General features: G+C 41.3%; 2 protein-coding genes across 2 annotated transcripts; one reads left to right on the top strand and one right to left on the bottom strand.

Annotated features, from left to right (window-relative positions):
- The first annotated feature begins 3,162 nt into the window (after positions 1-3,162).
- On the top strand, positions 3,163-4,155 carry LOC121145292 (olfactory receptor 51T1). The gene has a single exon (XM_040964022.1). It carries the CDS (start codon positions 3,181-3,183, stop codon positions 4,153-4,155), a length of 975 nt encoding a protein of 324 aa, XP_040819956.1. The 5' UTR covers positions 3,163-3,180.
- A 15,004-nt stretch (positions 4,156-19,159) lies between these two features.
- LOC121145387 (olfactory receptor 51G2) lies at positions 19,160-20,158 on the bottom strand. The gene has a single exon (XM_040964184.1). The coding sequence runs from the start codon at positions 20,135-20,137 to the stop codon at positions 19,196-19,198; it is 942 nt and encodes a 313-aa protein (XP_040820118.1). The 5' UTR covers positions 20,138-20,158; the 3' UTR covers positions 19,160-19,195.
- Positions 20,159-21,308: the final 1,150 nt, after the last annotated feature.

Genomic DNA, 21,308 nt, shown 5'->3' with positions numbered 1-21,308 from the left:
AAACATGGGGACTTTACTCATCCTTTGTTTGACTAAGTGGAGTTTGATGTGTCTTAACCAAGCCATTTCATCTTCCAGTCTTTTTGTGAAAGGACAGGTATCACTTTCTGTCTTGCTAGTCTGATACAGAGCTGTACTTGAAAACAGGAGGCATAAATGTATTCTTTTGGCTAACGAGAAATGTAGAGAAAACCTTGATGAATGGGGGGGAGGGACCAGGCTCCAGAGTGTGTGGGCTCACTGAATCCACCGTCTGTGCCTTCTGTCTGCAAATCTCCAGTTTCCGCTCAGCAGCAGAGTGGACCACTATTGTCTTCCTTCCTACGTCCTCCCACTTTTCAGGGATTTTTGTTTTATTTTTTGGTTCTATATGGGATGCCATAGAACAGAAATAATTGCTGTCTACTCTATGAACATCTTCTCTCTTATGCTCTTTCATTCCTACATCTCTCTCTGTATACATTAGCATATACAGATACACATCACAAGGCCACAGCAGTCCGTCACTGGACTTCACAGGCACTTGTCTTTAGAGAGCTACCAGCACGTGGGTTTTTCTTTTCCTGATTGATTTTTGAATGTCGTTTCCTCCTCTGAATCACACAGCTCATAGAGATAAAAGAAATATAGACAATTTGTGTTTTAAAGAAGAAAAACACAATGCCCAACTATACAAGCTATGTCATAAGCCTGTTCTTTGTGATGGTGTGTATTTTATAATAAATAATGGGCTTTGGAGTAAATAGAATGATTTTAATTTTGAATCTGTGTGCAACTATTTGTATTTGATCCTATATTACATTCCTGAAAAAGTTTCAATAGATATTGTGCTTCAGAGATTGCTAGACACAATGTTATGGAAAAACACATTCTGCTAGTGTGTACATTAATTGGACTGAGAAAAAACTGATTAGGAATCTTAGTAGCCTTCTACTTTTACGTAGCTCTTTGGCCTTCTCTTGTTACCATATGATAGCAGACTCTCACACAGCTCATCATTGTGTTACTTTGGTTTCTCACCTCATTCAATTCTGCCACATCCATAGAATTTTGCATACTGAGATTGTTCTTTCCTCATTAATCTTGCTGGTCCTTTGGGCAGTGATTGGTATTAACATTATCACTAAGAGTACGTCTAATCCTGGAGATGTATAATGTGCTACTACATATTATAGCAGAAAGCAATAGTCTTTTATCCTATATTGGGATAATAAGTGATTATTTTTATCACCATTCTCAGCAGACTGGAGGACAGAGAGAAAATAATTAGTGTTTCCATATATTAATCCTTCCATAAGGAATGGCAAGTGCTGATGTCAGAATATTTTTTGTATTTTCTCTGTCAATGTGTCAGCAAGCCCGGTCGACTAAGAGGTGCAGATGCTTCGGGCTGACCAGGCTCACATGGCAAAGCCTTTTAGGCAGCTTCTTGTTAATAAAATTTAAAAATTAGCCAACATGAGTTTTGACCAGCATTCAGTAGCTATGTCCTAGCTGCTCCTGCAGGCATCATCTTATGCACAGGCCCTGTGCTTCTGCCTTCTGCCTCTCACCGACTCCATTTATGTTTTCTGTGCAGCTGTCATTTTGGGATTTCCTCACCTGTTAAACTACTTAGCATTCCACTATGGAATTTCACTTCAGACTGCTTGTCCCTGATTTTCTTTTTATTAATCCCTGATTCCATCCAACTCAAAATTTTTTCATGATTTCTATGCTGTTGCACATTTCCCATACATTTCGCTGATCTGTTAGTAGTCTGAAACTCACACCCATGTGGATATAGCCAGGGATCCAACCAGACCTTAGAAGAGAGAATGTCACTAACTTATTTGGGATTGATATCTATACTGGCACAATTGGTTTACTCAACAAGATGAGAGGAAAAAAAAGGGAAGATAAATGCAAAATTTGTTCTTGGATTCTCCCAATAATGTAAAATGGTGCACATATTCACAGCTCCATTAAAACAGAGACAATGAAGCAAGGCATAACTTCCTGAATTTTAATTATGATTATAATGAAATATCAGAACTGAGACAAGTTACCTAAAACCCTGGATTAGTGTGCTTGAAATACATTCCAAAAAAATGATTACAAATATCAATAGGATTCAGTACAGTAGTCTACTCACAGCAAATGGGTTGAGTGTCACATGGCAGTTATCCATGGGAAGAAACAAATAATGCAAATTATAAGGCAGGAATAATAACAGTAACCAGTTATCTTGGCAGACCTGGAAAATGATACAGAAAATAAAAAGTGCAGGTCAAGATGAGGCAAAGTTCCATAGATATTTTGACGGGAGAAGGGTTCAGTGTAGAAACTATTTCAATAAAGGAAATGAAATAGAGAAACTTACATACTAGAAGAAGAAGTCTAAATGAGAGACTATGAGGAGCATGTGATCCTTAAGTCAACCCTTAGCACAATCCCCTAGCCCAGCTGCCAACGACAGTATCCTGGGAATAAGACATCATGGGTGTAGTGCTTGGAGTGGCAAGATTGGCAGCGATTCATAACTGTGGCAATATCAAAACCACTTGAGCAAGAACCTCAGAGCATGCCCTACACCCGGGACTTGGGGAGGGTGGGAAATTGGGTGGGCCTTCTCCCTTAATACCCCCCTTTTAAACATGAAGGTAACAATATGGAAAACATACTAGTATTATCCACTTTCCTGTAGCCCTTGAACCTTCTTACCCTAATTAACTATGTAAAGATTGTTAAAATAAGAAAATTATTTAAAAAAAAAAAGACATCATGGGTGCCCTCAACGGTGCCCAGGGTGGTATTACGAACTTCTTTCTTATTCTGAAACAATTTGTAAGGCTTGGAATCCTTACAAATCCCATCAAGCTGTAAGGTGAGGATTGCTCTTTTATTTGCATATGTGTGACCTACAAGTCAGGGTCTCCTGGGCAGTAGGTTGGACGTGAGCCTAGGAAGACTGCTAATCATAATCAGGAAAGGATAGAGTAGAAACGTGTGCAATGATGTAATTATCCTACAAGGCACTGCAGAATTATGCAATAGCTACAGTGATTAGTTTGGGAGTTCAGCAGTAAACATGTGTAGTTTACAAAGGATTTATGAGAGCGGTAGGGCTATTCCTAAAAGGGTCAACTCAGAGATACCATCATTATTGTCTTCCTTTTCAGGGTGTGTCCTCAACTCACCATGTCCATGTTCAATAACACCACATCATCCTCCTCAAACTTCCTCCTCACTGCCTTCCCCGAGCTGGGACTTAATCACGTCTGGATCTCCATTCCTGTCTGCTGTCTGTACACCATTGCCCTCTTGGGAAACAGCATGATCCTGCTTGTCATCATCAATGAGCGGAGACTGCACAAGCCCATGTACTATTTCCTTTCCATGCTGTCAGCTGTTGATCTATGTCTGACCATCACAACCCTTCCCACTGTGCTTGGGGTTCTCTGGTTCCATGCCAGGGAGATCAGCTTTAAAGCTTGCCTCATTCAAATGTTCTTTCTGCATATCTTCTCCTTCCTGGAGTCCTCCGTGTTGGTAGCCATGGCCTTCGACCGTTTCATGGCTATCTGCAACCCACTGAAGTATGCTACTGTCCTCACAGACATGATGAGTCTGGTCATCGGACTGGTCATCTGCATACGAGAAGTCATTTTCATGGTTCCCTGTATTCTAGCCTTGAAGAATATGTCTTTCCATGGAGGACAAGAACTTTCCCACCCATTTTGCTACCACCCAGATATGATCAAATACACGCTTTCCAACAACTGGATCAGCAGTTTCTGGGGCATGTTTATTCTGCTCTATCTGAACGGCACGGATTTACTGTTCATTATTTTCTCCTATGTCCTTATCCTCCGCACCGTTCTGAGTATTGTGGCCCCCAAGAAGCAGCAGAAAGCTCTCAGCACATGTGTCTGTCACATCTGTGCTGTTACTGTTTTCTATGTGCCAATGATCAGCCTCTCTCTGGCACACCGCCTTTTCAGTTCCACCCCAAAGGTGATCTGCAGTGTTCTAGCTAATACCTATCTGCTCTTACCACCTGTCCTGAATCCTATCATTTACAGTTTGAAGACAAAGACGATCCGCCAGGCAATGTTACAGCGGCTCTGGTCCAGGGGTTCACAGGTTCTCGGTGGGAGAGGTCTTAGAAGGTGAGACTGAATCAAGAAAACTGATGGCATATATATGAAGTAGACTCCCATAAAAGGAGACTTTGGAAAAGCATCATTCACAGGCATTTTGATTACTGGGCTTTGGAGGCAATTTCAATTGAATCACAGGAGTGAGAAAAAGGGAATTTACCCCCTTCCTCTTGATTTTGTCAAAACTTTAAAGTACACGGTTAATTCAAAACGACCTTAATTGTGTATATGTCCCTCGAACATTTAAAGCAATGACATGACTCCTGTCTATGCGTGCGTGTTAAGAGTGCAATAAAAGTACATAAGCTCAGTGGGACAATTTAACAGCTTTAAAGCAGTAAATCTTAGACCAAAAGTCTAAATGATATTCACCAAGGCTTTTGTAAGTAAAACTGGAGGTTTTTGCATGTTGGTTGCAGTTCCCAGAGGTGCTGCTAGAGAGCGCTGCCTCCTTACAGATGCACTCCCTGTACCTCTCTTTTTTTTTTTTTTTTTTTTTAAAACCATACTCCTTTTTCCCTTGGAAAAAAGGGACTCTTAACAATTAGCATTTAAAGAACACTTTAACAATTCTAAGGGTACTTTGAATACAATATATAAAATGATGTATCACCTTTTATCATTTTCTCTATGGTAAGGTTGTTTAAAATATTTATCTAGTTCAAAGTCTGAGTTACAGAGAGATAGGAGAGCCACAGAGAGAGTTTTCATCTGCTGGTTCATTCCCCAAATGGCCAGGGTGAAACTGGATCTCCCACCTGGTAAGAAGGAGCCCAAGCACTTGGCCCATGCACCTGTGTATTCCTAGGTCATTACCAGGGAAATAGATCAGAATGGAGCAGCCGGGACCTAGACCAGCATTATATGGGATAAGGCAGAAGCTTTATCCTCTACACCAAAATGCTAGCTCTACCTGTATTCTAATGTAGCTTTAATTCTGATTCCGCAGCTCCCCCCTCAGAGCTGACATGATCTCAAACTGCTCCTTTTCTCTAACTGCAATTTTCAAAATTCACTAAATGCTATTTGAGTTGTTAATTTTCAAACTGTTGTTAGCTGCAAATGCATCTTCTAATGTATTTGTCACTTTAAAGTCACACACTAACTGATGCTATTTAGTCAGTAGCTTCGTTGCTGTTTGGAAATGGTCAGATTACCTTTATTAAGAGCATTTATTTTGTGAAAAGCAAAGGGTTTGTGAAGGCATGAGGGTTAACAGGTTAAAAAGAATTCTCAGAACTTTTGCCCCTCATTGAATTATGGAAATTCATTTCCACCTAGGATGCTTCATCCCAGAGCTGAGTGCACAAAACAAATATTATGAATCAAGCTGCCCTTCTCTTCCCATATGACAGCTTTATATTGCTAGGATGAGGGAAATGGCAGTTCCCAAGTCTGGTTGATCTGTTTTAGTTTTCTTTGTTCAGTTGCTCTATGTTTTTTAGTATTATTTTAAACATTACACAAAAATGTGTTACACCTGGAGAGTGTAAGATCTGGAAGTGGACCCAGTAGGGTAACTGTGGGCATCTCCATGATGGGCTGCAACTCTCACTGGCGAACATGAGAATCAGGGATGGGAGTGGGCCTGGCTACACAGGTGGTGGTACCTGCTGGTATGAGTGTAGGCTGGATAGTGGGGTTGGTTGGGTTGAGCTAGGCTTCAACACCATTGACATGTATAAGATCTCAATGGAATGTGGGACAGACTGGGCCATTCTGCTGAACATACTGGTAAGCACAAGAACCAGGCCTGAAGGAGGGCCTAGTGGGGATTATTAGGGCTTGTTCTGACTAGGCTGCAGCTCTCTGGTGTACATGGGAGCCAAATATGTGGTAGGCAGGATCGGGCTGGGCTGCAAAACCCATAGGTTTGTGTAGGAGATCGGGCTTGAGACAGAACTGATCCAGTAATAGCAACTACCAGTGTATATGTAGGCTGATTTGGATGATGTATTGAGCTGGACCCTGTACTGATCAGAACACACAAGAGTCAGGTCTGGAATCACTTCAGATGAAGTGTTTTTGGGGATCTTCCCAATTGAACTGCTGGATTCAGAACTCTAACCAAGGGGAGAATCACAGGATCTGTGGTCTGATTGTGCAATGCATCTGTCACAACTAGGTCTCCCCAGTGGCTTGGATGGAGCTGTGGACAGCATATTCAGATGCACATGGAGAATATAACAATACATTGGGGCTTGCAGAAAACACGTGGTGTCATAGCAGAGGAAGGAAGAGGGAACAAATCAGTCAGCTATCTCAACCAAATAATGACAGCAAATATTTGGGCAATGGAGACTCTAGGTGGACCATGTCAGTCAATGGCCCTTGGAAGAATTTCCTCATCCTTGGAGTGGTGAAATCTAACAACATTTCAGAATTATCAAAACCACTTGAGCAGAACCTTCAGAGCATACTCCACACTGGGGACTCTGGGATGACACCAGGTGACTGTTCCCCATCCCTGGGTACTGAGGCAGCTGGGAAGTTTGGTGCGGCTTTTTTTCCCATCTTCCCTCTTCCCCCGGACACAGGAAGAAGAAAGGGAAAATTTAGACATAATAGTTTCACCCACTTTTCCCTAGTTCTTGAACCTTTCCACTCTGGTCAACTATGTAAACATCATCAAAAATAAAATATGTACAAAAATTGTGTGACAGAAGCTAGTGTTTTAAGTGGGGAAAAATTGTGTTATGATCATTCTAGAAAGCGGTATGATTGATAACAAAATTCAATTTAGACTCCCAGTAAAATATCGCAGCTGAAAATTCTCAACCTGTGAACTTTTGGGGATGCTTATCATTGCATTATACCACAATTTTGTTTCATGTTTCAAATTTCTGTTGTTATTTTGCTGCCAAATGAATGTTCCCTAAGTTTTATTTTTTTCTTTAGGTTTTTATCCCTTTACAAAGAAACATGCATAATACTCAAACAACTGTTAGATGCAATAGTTTCAGAGTACTATAATACATTTAGTCTCCAGATATCTTCCAGAATAAACTGAAGATTGAAGCTCTCTCTGTGGATAGTAGATTGTTAGAATAAAATCACATCATTAAGTGCTATCTGTATGAGACTGAATTTCGATGAGATTGGGTTGGGATGGGGTGGGAGTGGTAGTGTTTGATAATGGTTAAGTGTCTGAGTTATAGTCCCACCTCCACTTTCGATCCAGCCTCCTGCGTATGTACACCCTGGGAAAGCAACAGATGACAGTTCAAGTATGTAGGTTCAAGTATGCCACATCCATGGGAGACCAGAAAAGAGCTCCTAATTTTGGCCATTGTGTGCATTTGGGGACTTAGCCAGCAGATGAGAGCTATCTCTCTGTCTATGTCTTTGTCTTTCTGCCTTTCGAACAAATATAATTAAAAAGAAAAGTGTTTGAGTAATTGATGGGACATAGATAACTGTCACAGTATTCATGTCACAGTGTCACAGGGCATGTGATAAGGTCATTGGGCACTAATTGAGGACTTGAGAGAATGATATAAAATACTATAGAATATTTTCCCATTCTGATGTTTTTTGTCCAAATATTTATGTTCTTGGAATTGGAAGAGGGTTAACAACACAGCTTACAAGGCACAGTGGCAATAACATGATATGAAACTGAACAGAGGAGATTATTGTCACTAGGAAGAATTACAGCATGGTTGATAGTGATGCTAAAATTCACCTGTGCTGGGTGGGCATCCCAGGTCACATCCTAGAACAATCATCTCTCTGGGTCCTCTTCAGTTCTGACAAGTGTCCATGTCATTTAATTGCCTCTTCAAAGTCTTTTCTAGTTTTCTTTTGCAGATCCACCATTCCATATCCAAGATTTCAGAAGTGAAAAACATTTATTTTAGCTTTTATATATTTGATGTTACTATTAATTGGGCAAAAACATAACATGGGGCCACACTGGTAGTGTAGACGCTAATCCTCCATCTGCGAAAGCGCCATCTTGTTGGAGGTCAGTTCATGTCCTGGCTGTTCCACTTGCCATTCAGCTCCCTGCTTATGGTCTGGAAAACCGGTGGAGGATAGCCCAAGTCTTTGGGCCCTTGCACCCTTGTGAAAGATCTAGGAGAAGCTCCTGTCTCCTAGCTTTGGATTGGCTTGGCTCTGGCCAATGTGGACATTTCAGAGTGAACTAGCAATGGAAGATCTATGTCTTTGTCTCTCCTTTCCTGTGTAAAAATCTGCCTTTCATATAAAACTAAATAAATCTTCATTATAAAAAGATCTAATATGAACCTGTAAATATATTTGTGGTCATTATTACTTTTGTAGTCATTATTTAATTCCACATAATGTAAATGTTTACAAACCTTCCTAAGAAATTCACTCTATTTGAACATAGGATATGCATCAACGAATGTATCATCTTTTTAAAATAAAAAAAAAGAACTTCAAGGGGTTTTGATTAGTGGCTCTGAAAATGTGTGGAAGTGTGACATCTATTTTCTTTCTCATTTTTTTGACAGTGCTTAAAGCAGTGTGCCATATATATGCCCATCTTTTACTACTACAAGTGTACTTTCATAACCTGGATTAACATGCATCCTGCCTACTCAACACCAGACATATTTTCAATAACACACTTCATCCACATAGTGAATGTAAAGAAGATGCTAATTTGTGGTTTTGGTTTCTTAAGCATTGCAATATATTTGGAGATTATTTCTATTAAGAATGCCATGCAGAATAAACACAATAAAACATGTAGCTATAATTAGAACAGAGAAAATTATTTCAGAAATAAAAAATTCACAGTTCTAATGAACTGTATGATGTATAATCTAATCTTTTGACTATATGTTACAAAATGGATATAGATGGATTTTTTTGTAGTTTTTAATGTGCAAGGGAGACAGATAGATAGACATACAAATCTTCTTCTATATGATGGTTTACTCCCCAAATAGGCCAAGTCAACACCAGGAGCCCCTGAAACCCAATCTAGTTTTCTAATGTGTGTAGCAGGAAAAAAACAGAAAGAATCTTCCACTTACTGTTCTACTCACTGTTTGCCACAACTGCTTGGACTGGTCCAGGCCAAAGCCAGGTGAATCAACTTTCATGCAGGTCTCCCATGTGGGTTCAGAGCCCCAAACACTTGGGCCATTTTCTACTGCCATCTTAGGTGGACCACAAGAAAGCTAGATTGGAAGTACAGTATCTGGGTCTTTAACCAGTTCCTGTATGGGATGCTGTCATTGCAGGTGGAGGCTTAATCCTTACAACACGCTCTATCTGTTTTGTCAAATCTGGTGCTGTTGAAGATACAGTTGTATCTCAGAGGGTTCGAAAGCACTGAGAATTCTTTATCTGTGAATCCAGGAGTGAAGAACTCCCGAAAAAAGCAGACATTTATGGAGATTCCTTGGCACTGAACACTAAGGCTCTCATTACAGTAGAACATGGAAAGGGTGGGCCCAGGACAGAGATAGCCAGCACATAAAGAAAATGTACCTAGGTTTATGAGTGAGGGTTTGGTTCTGATCACAGAGAATGATGCAATTGACCAGGATGGTCACTAGGTACCCAAGGAGATGGAGATCCACCCATGGACATGATCAGGCCCTGGGATTCCAATCAGGAAGACTATGATCTTGATTTTGGAAGAGTTGGGAATGCCTGTAACGAGTCTTGGCAAGCACTCCTTCCCAGATGTGAAGTGAACTGTTCAGAGTGGGTCTGTTCTGCTCCACATTAACCTTGCGGCATGGTTTTATTATTGTTGTTGTTGACTATCCTGAGTTACTTTGATTTTACTTTTGTTTTGTTTGTAACATTTTCTTTCTTTTGCTTGCATTTTTCTATGTATTTTGTATTAAGGGTTTTTTTCTTTTTTTGTAAAAATCATTACGTTTTAGAATGATCGTTTTGATCCAACTCCCAAATCTCATGATTGGAAAGTTTAACATTTATATTCATTATGCTTATCTCACCATCAAAACTATTCCTGTTGTTTTATATACTATTTTCTAGTTACTTTCTTTTATGTTCTATTGTTTTAGTTCTTTCATATAAACAGTTCATTGATACAATTATATGAATAGGATACTTCTGTGCCTCCCCTCCCTCTCTTCATCTTTCCCTCCCTCCCTTCCATGCTTTGTTCTTCCTTGCCTCCTTCTGTCCTTCCTTCCTTCATTTCATTTTTAGTTTTTGTAACAACATATTTTTAATTTACTTTATAGCCACAGGTTTTTCTTCAGTGAATAAAGTTTATTGAGTAAAAAGTGAAAAGGCCACTGTTTAGCAGGAATATAGAAAAGAGTTATAAACAACAATAAAATATGTATTTATTTGAAAGGCACATAAAGAGAGAGAGAGCGAGAGGGCGAGAGAGAGTTCTATTCTATTCGATGAATAATCTCCACATGTTCACAACAGCCTGGGCTGAGCTTGGCTGAAGCCAGGAGCCTAAAATTCAATCCAGGTATTTCACATGAATGGCAAGGGCCCAAGTAATTGGACAATCACTACTGCTTCCCAGCATGTGCATAAACAGATAGCTGGAGCTGAGCACAGAGCTGGGACAGAGACCAAATCATTCCGATAGGCACAACAAGTGGCATAGTATCTGCTGTGCCATCAATTCCTAGCCTAGAGACCGCATTCCTAGCCACCATATACTGTTCATATTACACAGTTTTCGAGTTAGATATATTCAAAATGCAATGAATTTTTCCTTTTGTACATATTTCTAATCACATTATCACTAACCAGCATCTTCATACATTTTCTTCAAAACCGAAAGCATAGAATATTTTTTTTTAAGTATCTTAGGAGGTTTATTCCAGTGGGGCAGGAAAGGGGTGAAGGTGGTGAGGAGGCGAGGAGGAAAGGGAAGAAGAAGTGGGGAGGGAGGCTGGAAGAAGAGAGCCAGAGAATAATCTTAATGCACCAATTTCCATTATTAAGTTCATAATCCAATAAATAGTTGTCATAAAATTGTCCTAAATATTTCATGACACTACACTTTTCTTGGTCATTCTGCTGCATTATTTCTCTTCATCACTTCTTTTCTGAATTGCTACTTGGGTTTCCTACTTGCTTTTCCTTCATCAACTCTTCGTTTATACAAAAGCTAATCTATTCTCTATATCATATCCAGACTTATGCTTTTTTATGCTGTCAAAGCCAGAAAAATGCTTCTCAGCGGCTGGTGCAGTGACATAGCAGATTAGTCTTCCACTTTGCAGCACTAGCATCGTATTTGGGCACTGTTCTGTGTCCAGGTGCTCCACTTCTGATCCAGTTCCCTGCTTATGGTGTGGAAAAGCAACAGAGGATGGTTCAAGTTCTAGGCCTCCCATATCCCCATGCGATACAAGGAAGAAGCTCCTGGCTCCCGACTCCTGGCTTCAGATAGGCTCAGTTCCAGCCTTTAGCCACCTAGGAAATGAACCAGCAAATGGAAGGTCTCTCTGTGTGTCTCTGTTTCTTTCTGGAAGTTCGCCTTTCAATAAAAATTAAATAAAATTTTATAATAAATTTATTATTTTTTCAGGAGATATACATAGTTAAGAAGGATGCAAGCCCTCGTGGACCACTGATTAGGATGGGAAGGGTCAAGGAATGGATGAGACAGTGGCTTCCATTCTCCTTTTCTCTTTTCTGTATCTGGAGAAAATGGAGAGAGAAGGGAAAAGGGCCACTTCCAGCAGCTTAACTGCATCAGTACCTAAGAATGGGAGACGGCCGCCTGATGTCATCCCAGGATCCTCAGTGTGAAACATGTTCTGAGGGTACTGATTAAGTAGTTTTGATAGTTATCTCATTACCCCAAGGTTGTGAAAATCCTTCCAAAATCCATTGGCTGACATAGTTCACCTTAGAGCCTCCACTTGCCCAGAGACTGTCAAAGCTTGGCCAGGAGAGACATCCAACTTGTTATGCCCTCCTTGGTACTATACATCTTCTGCAAGCCTCAATGAACTGGCTGTCACATCCCCTATGTACACCTAGGCATGCTGTCCATTGAAGAGGCCTCAACAATTATGGAGACTCTGTTCTGACACATGCTCTCCAAGGTTAAACCACATTACTGTGACTTTTGCCATGGTTTCAGTTCTGAGTCTAGTGATCCATTTGGAGGTCTCCAAAGAAACCTCGCCAGAGGTGATCCCAACTTGACTCCTATGTGTGCCATCCAGTGTGGGGTCTGACTCAATTTGTCACTCACATCAGACTACACACATACACACTGATGGTTACAGTCACCTGCTCAGTTCTGTCTTCAGCACCGCCATGAAAGGATGCTGCAGCCCAGCCGAGCCCTTCCCACTGGACACTCAGTTTTCATGCACACAAGTGGGAACTGCAGCCTAGTTGGAGTGACCCCAGCTCTGGTTCTCGAGCCCTGCTAGGTATATCCTCAGCCATGGTTTTCATGATTGCCAGTAGATGGTGCTTAAGACCAATAAGCTCAGCTTTGATCTCTTATGTGAGTGGATTTATTGGTTGGCCCTGAAAGTTTCTCCAGTTTCCCTCCTTTAAACTGTCTGGCCTCAGTTCCCTCATCTACCTGCTAGCGCAGTAGTCTGGTTGGTGGAGTCCTCCAGAAGTCACTCCTCATCTGTCACATTCTCCCTCAACAGTCCTCTCTGCTGTACATCCCCAGAGCCTCTCCGTTGCACAGTCCCCACGGCTGTGAACAAGCAGATACCCAAGCCCAGTCCTCTAGCAGTGTGTCTTGCCACCTTGGCCCCTGCTTATCTGCTAGGGGCCCACACACACTTGGGTGCAGCTTCCTAGACCCTGTCTGTCCCTACATATCTTAAAAAAAAATAGACAACTATGGTGGCACACTGGCAAGGCAGTATGGTTAACACAAATTTGGCATTAACCAGGCCCAGAATGCCTGCCAGTTCTTAGCTACTGTTCTCCTAGCAGTGTAACACTTGCCTAGGTACAATGCAATCTAGGCAGTTGCCTACATCTGTGGTTAATAGGTATTTAAAAAAACCCAGAAAATGTGATTATATTATTCCTTGGGAGAATACCATATTGATTTTCTGTTACTTGGGGCATAGTTTCTAATATTTAGTTTGACTTCTATACTTCATTGGATTTCTAAAAAATGGCTTATTTAGCACACACACACACACACACACACACACAGAAAGAAAGAGAGAGAAAGAGGGAGAGAGAGAGAGAGAGAGAGAGACAGACAGATAGTCAGACAGACCTGGGGCTGTGTTTGGTGATGTCAGGAGGTGGAATTTGGTTGAGATCTCCCATGTGGAAGACAGGACTACAACAGCTTGAATCATCATTGCTGTCTCCAGAATCTGTACCAGCAAGAAGTTGGCACCAGGAACTGAAGACACACATCCAGCTCAGGTACTCTGTTGTGGCATGGACATGTCCTGGCTGACATTTCAACTACTTCACCAAATGCTTGCCCCTCATCAGTGGATTTACTGTCCACTGTGCAGCCTAGTCTCCTGCTACATTCTAAATCCCTCTGTTTTACCATCTGGGGCTTATCTCAAATGTATACATTTATAACATTTCCCATTCATCTGTCCACCCAACCAGCCAGTCAGCCAATCTATAGTCTTCTTCTCTTTGAGCTTTTCTTTCTATTTTTTTTTTAGAACCAGGAACTAGAGTAATTCTTGTAGAGGCAAAAATCTCCAATATTTCTACACTAAATCACATTTTACTGCCACGATAATACAAATTTTTCTCAAACGTTCATCATATCCTGTAGTTTCTACCTTCAAAATGCAATCATTTACTTTCATAATCACACAGTTCCAAAATTGGCATGATATTTACTTGGATTATTACAAAAACCTCTTGATTGGCATCCCTGCTGCTCCCTGCTGCCCCTGCTGTCCCCTGCAGAGTGATCCTGTTGAACACAACTCATATTAGAATCTGTTCTACTCACAATTCTCCATGGAAATTCTATCTTGTCCTGAAGTCAAATTCCAGATCCATCACCCAGTGGCGTGATACAGTCAGCCCTAGCCCTCTGTCCTCTGTCCTCACTGTGGTTCCCTCATCTCTATACCAGACACAGCAATGGCCTTAAAACACCTTGAATATAGTAGACACATTTCAGGCTTTTCCTTCTCTCTGGAATCATCTTCCTAAGATATTCCTTGGTTGCTCCTCCATTCCTCAACATATCATGTTTCTAGGGGTTTTTCTTGGATCATAACAAAATTACAATTTTTCCTGACTACAGCTTATTTTTTTCTCCACATTGCTTTCCACTCTCTATCATACTATTTTTTTACTTAGTTCTCAAACTTGCTGCCTGATTAACCTTGTTAGAATTTAAAGCTCCTAAGGCCACTGATTTGTCAGTTATTTTCACTGCTCTATTTCTAAAGTGAAGAACATTGCCTCATATACAGTAGGTGTTCTGTTGATGAGTTATCAAATCTACAGTCATCGCAAGTTCTGATCACCATGTTTTCCTGGCTGCACATCAAGATACCATTTTCCTCTCAGTATAATACTTGAGCAGGTTTTTTTTTCTAAAGATTTCTACATGTATTTAAAGTCAGAGTTACAGAAGCAGAGGGAAAGGCAGATGGAGAGAGATATCTTTCATTAGCTGTTTCACTCCCCACACGGCTACACATGGCCAGGAACTGGCTAGACTGAAGCCAAGGAATTCAGCCAGGTTTCCCACACAGGTGAGAGGTTACTAGGTTATCTTACACTGTTTTTGGCAAGCATTGGTGGGGAACTGGCTCGGCAGTAGAGCAGCCAGATCCTTTATGGATGGCAGAATTTCACATGGTGGCTTTACTTGCTATGCCACTGTGCTGGAGCCCAATTTGAGTAGTTCTTGACAATATTTGTTTATAATTTCATAACAAATTATGCTCTTTGTCAACTTTTGGCTTTTCCAAATAGTATTTGTCTTGGCTGGAGAAAATCATGCCTGGGTAACTTCAACCTTGTCCATCAAGACTCAATATAATAAAACATTCCAGACATTCCAACTAAGATAACAGCTCTATGAACATGGGCGTTTGTCCAACTACCAATTGATTTCCATGAATGTTGACAGAAGGCAATTGAAAAGTGTCACATCATGAACAGAACCATGAATGCCTGTGAGAAGTCAGTTCCACATTCTGATTCTGTAGGCTGTTCACCCACACTTAAGTGAAAATCCCAGGATTTTCATAGGAAACTGACATTCCACATCCTCCCTTTCATCACAACTGTATTCTCAGTGCACTACAAAGTTGAACAATTAACGGCCTTAGATTCAGATCCCAGATCCCTCAGCCCGTGTATGTGTGCGTGTCTAGAGAGAGTAAGAGGGAGAGAAACAGTGCATTACCATTTTCTGGTTCATTACCCAAATGCTGGAGACAGCTGGGGCTGAGCCAGGCTACAGCTGGGAGCTACTGACTCAACACATTTGTGCCTTGGTGTTCCTTTCCAAAGGGTGCATCAGTAGGAAGCTGGAATTGAGTGGAGACTCAAACTGAAACACTCTCATATGGAATACAGAATACCTCATCTGTGCCAAATGCCAGTCCCTCTCTTTACCGTCTTTAAGAAAAAACAACAACAAAAATTTATGTACTTATGTAGTTGAAAGAAAAAACAGAGTAAGCAAGAGACAGAGAGAATTATCTTTGATTTCTTAGTTCACTCCTCAAATAGCTGCAATAGTCAAGTTCTGGTCAGGCTGAAATCAGGAGCCAAGAGTTTCAACCTGGTCTTAAATGGGTGTCAGGGGACCAGGTACCTGGGGCATCATCAATGGGCTTCCCAGATGCATTATCAGGAATATGGATCAGAAGCAAAGTAACTAGGACTAGAACTGACACACCAATATAGCCTGCTAGCGTTACAAACTATGACTTAACCCCTTGAACCACAATACTGCCCTCTCAACATAGTTCATGGAATAACCTTTCTTTCCTCAGGTTAAATAATTGTTTAAAAAATTGAAAGACAGCAAGAGAGAAAGAGACCTTTCATCTACTGGTTCACTTCCGAGATGACTACACAGACAGGCCTGGACTAGGTTAGGCGAAACAACACCATTTGGATAGCCCACATGAGTGACAAGTGCCTATGTTGTTGGGCCATTTCCCTCTGCTTTTTCAGGAGCACTAGAGGGAAGCTGTGTCAGAGGCACAGTATTTAGGACTTGAATCATTACTCCATTATGGGAAAGCAGCTTCACAAGCTGAGGTGTAACTCATGTACCACCAATGCAAGTCCCTCCTAACCATCTTTAATCCATCATCTAATGTGGCTACTTTCTTGCTGTGTTCCAGCCACACTGGCCCTCTTGTTGTTCTTAGAGAGTTCATGTTTGTTACCACTTCAGGGCTTCTGTACTTGTTCCAACATTCTGAAAGGTTATTCTCTTAATTTTTTTTTCATATATAACTTCTATGACAAATAAGAATTTTCTTATCTTACCATTCCATCACTCTCAAGCCCTCACCCCACTTTGTTTTCTTCAGCAGTGTCTGAAAAGATTAATTATTCACTGTTCCATTGTCTTTCTCTACCACGGATGCATAATTCCTGAGCACAGTGTTTTGTTCTTCTTCTGTACATTATACCTCTAAAATGCTTAAGTTGTGCTGGAGAACAGTAAACATTCAATGCCTATTTTTTCCCAGCTAATGTGTGCTTGCCCTTTAGGCCTCAGAAACGAGCCTCTGGAAACCCTCCCACCCCTAGGGTTATGTCTGGGCTCCCTCATCACACATTCTCTATGGCATGCCTTACTCTGCTGTTTTGTGCTTATTTTAGAATCTGAAGAAATACACTTTATTGTGAGTCCCTTGAAAATGCTAAAAGTTACCTTAGAAACTCATATGCATTATATTGTTAAATTGCATAGATAACTCTAGGAGACAGACATTTTAGAAAATTTTCAAATGCAGTTTTGCTTTCAGAGAAATGAAATGATTTGCCCATTTCACTTGATTAGAGAGCAGAAATTTTAGAATTTTACTTGGAGTTAATAAGCTTTCCTGTATACCAAAATAACCCTTTAATTAACCCCCTGAAGACGGAATATATAAACATAGATCGCTGTAGAGGTTGGCTGTGAAGTTGTATCTGTGCTTCAGAGTTCTCAGTGGTTTCATGGTTTTCTGAAGTTCTGTATGCACACAGGCAGATGCATATGACATACAGCATTCATGACACTCATGTGCATGTTCCTCTTTACTCCATTTGAATGCATTGCTCATTTCAGCCCTTCATACAAAGACATGAACGTTCACAAATACACATCAGTACAGAAACCATTTTCTTACAACGCAGAAGTACAGGTAGTGGGATTAGGGATAAGAGCACTAGTGTCAGGTGCACTATATAGTCTTGGGAAAAATGCAATCTTGAGTGAGGATGAGCCCCAAGTGAAGTTTGCATGAACAGATTTGGTATTTAGCTTCTGTCTTCCATGCTGCAGAACAGCTGTTCAGAAGCAGACCAGAGTCTTTGCTCCAGATGTCTGAAACTCTTCTTGACAGCATCTTCCTCAGGACTGCTTTCTCCACAGATGGCTCCAAATAAGGTTACAAGTACTATATTGACAAGTATTACTCAAAAATAAAAACCTTTCTGTTTAGTGTATTGAGGTACTTCCACATTTCTAATGCCCATAGAGGCGAACACAACAAAGTGTTTCATCTTATTTCACTGGCTTATGACCTTTCTGACAAGGCCATTTTTGATTTGCTCTCTTCCTTCTTTCCACTCTTTTTAAATATTCAATGGCACATGAGGGAAGAGCATTAACAAACCCCACACTTTATATAATTATCTGAATACACTACTCCCTCCTCTACCTCAACTATGTAAGCACTGTTCCTTCAGGCTTGAACATACATATATTTATATATGTACACACACATATATGGATATGTTATTGAGAGGCAGAGAAGGAGAGCTAGACACAAAGAGGGAATTCATACCCATCCCCAAACACCTGCACTAACAAGATCTGAGCTGGGCCACAGCTAACAACCAAGGAACAAAGTACCTGAGATGGTGCCACTCTCTCTCACAGTTTACATTAATAAGAAGCTGGAATCATAAGTGGAATTGGGACTCAAACCCAAACCCAAGTACTTCAATGTGGGATGCTCATGTTCCAACACAAGCCTAACTGCTGGCCCCAAAGTCCACCATGAGACTGGAACGTAGCACTGCTTCCTCCTACAGTTTTTGACTGATCCACTTCTGAGGGTCCCTTGAAGTTGGTTCTACTGTTTCAATGTAGGGAAAGCCTTTCTGACATTTTTTCTTCTTCCAGCTGAAGGAATTTGCCCCTCTTTCATTATTCCAAGTAAACTGTTCACTTTAAGCAGCACAGTTAACGTAGGTTATCTAGTGAGTCATAAGAAAGTGTTCATTTTTATAAGAAATCTACACTAAAGCTATTATCAATAGGACTGAGTGCTTCCCCGACTGATAGTGGGAGAAGCTGGGAAGATGGAATAATCTAGAAGTTTGTTCACTCACTGGTGGGTAGTGGGACTGACTCAGATCAGGCTGACACCTTGGCTGAACCTATTGGATGCAACATTTGAAGGATAGTTTTGTATGTAGTTCTGTGCTTCCTCTCAGAATAGTGATGGGGTAACTGGGCTATATATAAATGTGGAAATAAACGAGAAAGGGAGAGAGAGAGATAAAGAGAGGGAGAGAGAATCACCTTTTATAATGAGTGTTGAGAATCTCACAGGACTATTTCACAACATTCAATTCGTGAAGCAGTTACAAAAGAAATAGACTGTATCTTGATAAAGAGGGTAAGTTTTTTAAAAAGAGAATACAGGGTTAGAAGCAGTTTCATGGCCAATTTTGGGAGCTACACTACCACTGTATGATCCCATATAGGGTTCTCCCCATCCTCACTGACCCTCTTCTGCCTCCAGCGTCAAAGCTCTGTGAGAGCTGAGGCTTGTTGTTTAGCCCTCTATATATGTACTGAGTAAATTGTGTTTGCTTTTCTGTGTGCACATTACATACTTTTAAGACACAGGAGAAAGGATATGTTTAAGGTGATAATGCCCGAAATCAAGATATGGTTAGCAACAAAAGGCATGAGCCACTCTATCTCGTATCTGTTTGGTCTTCACACTGTAGACAATGGGGTTCATCACTGGAGGGAAAAGCAGATACACAAAGCCCATGATCACCTGGACCAGATGAGGTGCCTGCTTCCCAAAACGGTGAATGACAGACAACCCAATCATGGGAATATAGAAGAGGAGCACAGCACAGATGTGGGAAACACAGGTGTTAAGAGCTTTGAATCTCTCAGCCCTGGAGGCGATGGAAAGCACAGTGTGCAGGATCATGGCATAAGAGCAGAGGATGAGCAGTGAGTCCACACCCACCGTGGAGACAATGACAAACATGCCATAGATGCTATTTGCCTTGATGTCTGCACAGGCCAATTTCATCACTTCTTGGTGGAGACAATAAGAGTGTGAAAGGACTGGGGAGCCACAATAGGGAAATCTTTTGAGCATAAAAGGCAAAGGGAAAATGAGTGCCACACTACGGCCAAGGGAAGCCAGGCCAATCCTGCCAATAACTGTGTTGGTGAGAATGGAAGCATAGTGCAATGGGCGGCAAATGGCCACAAAACGGTCAAAGGCCATGGACAGTAGCACAGACGACTCCAAGAAGGACAAACAGTGAATGAAGAAGAGCTGGGCAAAACAGGCTTCATGACTAATATCTCGTGCCCCTACCCAAAAGATGCCCAGTACTGTAGGAAGGGTGCAGAGGGACAGACCCAGATCTGTGAAAGCCAGCATGGACAGGAAGAGATACATAGGCTCGTGGAGTGAGGGCTCTGTTTTGATGATAAAGAGAATGGTACAATTGCCCAGAATAGAGACCAGATACAGGAGGCACAGAAGGATGGAGATCCAGATATGCAGGTGCTCCAGGCCAGGAATGCCAGTCAGCAGGAAGGTGGAGGAGAGGCTGCTGCTGTTTTCCAAAAATTCCAGGGTCATTGCGTGTGCAGAGAAGGGAAGAGTTGGATTCCCTTCAAAATCCTGGAATGAAGCACTAATGATTGTACCTGGCAGACATTTTTATAAACAACATACAAACAAACAAAAAAGAAAAGACGATATTAGAATCAAACAGCCTTGGAACTTTGTAGCTCCTTCCTTATATTGTTTCACTTTGGCCTTCAGCTTCTTCTCAACATCTCTATGAGGGAAATGCTTGTAATAGCAACCTCTCCACTGATTCCACTCTGCTGTGACCTCTACCCCACCAAGGCCCTTTATTTAAACTCTGGAAGTTTTATTAGGTGTGGACAGTACCATGATGCAGTTAGGAGAGAAGAGCATTAGAAGAAGGACAATGTGGGCTCCCTCATTGTGGCACTGAGGGTCAGCAGCAACCATGTCCACCATTGACTTACTGCTCCCATTGGCCATCTGTGTTCTGCAGCAGCAACTGACTTCTCCAGGTTCTAGCAACTACTCTTTCTGCTGCTTCTGGCTGTTGGTGGCAGCATCGTCACCATATTCGCTGACCTGGTTTCAACTGCTCTGGATGAACAGATCTCTGATTAAACATTCCTCGCAAGACTATTTTCTGCCAAGTCCTCATCGATAAGCCAACTATTCTTTCATTTCCCTTTGTTCCCATATCTCACCGTGTTTTTTGGGTTATTACGTAGAACATGTGTATTTTGTCAGGACAGACAGTCAGAAATGGAAAGCAAAGTAAGTCCCCATGCCTTATTTTATCTTTGTCTTTTTCTTTTCTGTTTTAACTTCACAAAGCTCATAATCCCCTAACTCTAGAAACAAAATAACCCATCACTCACTGTTTCCTCTGTTTTTGTTCTCACGGGAACCAAACTGCTTTCACACAGCTTGTAAATACCACTCACCCCATGGAGCTCCAGGGAGAACTGGAGTGAGTGTGAAAGGTTGTCTGTGAAGCTATTCCTGACCCCAGGAATAAGAAATCAAAGCCACAAGCTTCTATCCAACAGTAACTGGTGTTTCCCTGAAGTTTAGAAATCCAGCTACCAGGGAGGGACTTAGCTGGGAGGAGATGTCGAAGCCACAATAGCCATTGACTTGGCCTGCATTTCAGGGCTGTCTATCAGAGTCTGCAGGACAAAGGGCAATGACACCGGTAGGGTGCTACCTAGGTTCTGGA

This window comes from Ochotona curzoniae, unplaced genomic scaffold, assembly GCF_017591425.1.
Source record: "Ochotona curzoniae isolate NIBS_2020 unplaced genomic scaffold, NIBS_Ocur_1.0 scaffold_3223, whole genome shotgun sequence".
In the NCBI taxonomy this organism is placed as follows: domain Eukaryota; kingdom Metazoa; phylum Chordata; class Mammalia; order Lagomorpha; family Ochotonidae; genus Ochotona; species Ochotona curzoniae.
The sequence above is the reverse complement of the archived record's forward strand: the minus strand, read 5'-3'. Positions and strand labels throughout refer to the sequence as shown.

What these genes read in the sequence shown, in the direction of transcription:
- LOC121145292 (XM_040964022.1), top strand. Translation starts at nt 3,181, where the DNA reads ATGTCCATGTTCAATAACACCACATCATCCTCCTCAAACTTCCTCCTC.
- LOC121145387 (XM_040964184.1), bottom strand. Translation starts at nt 20,137, where the DNA reads ATGACCCTGGAATTTTTGGAAAACAGCAGCAGCCTCTCCTCCACCTTC.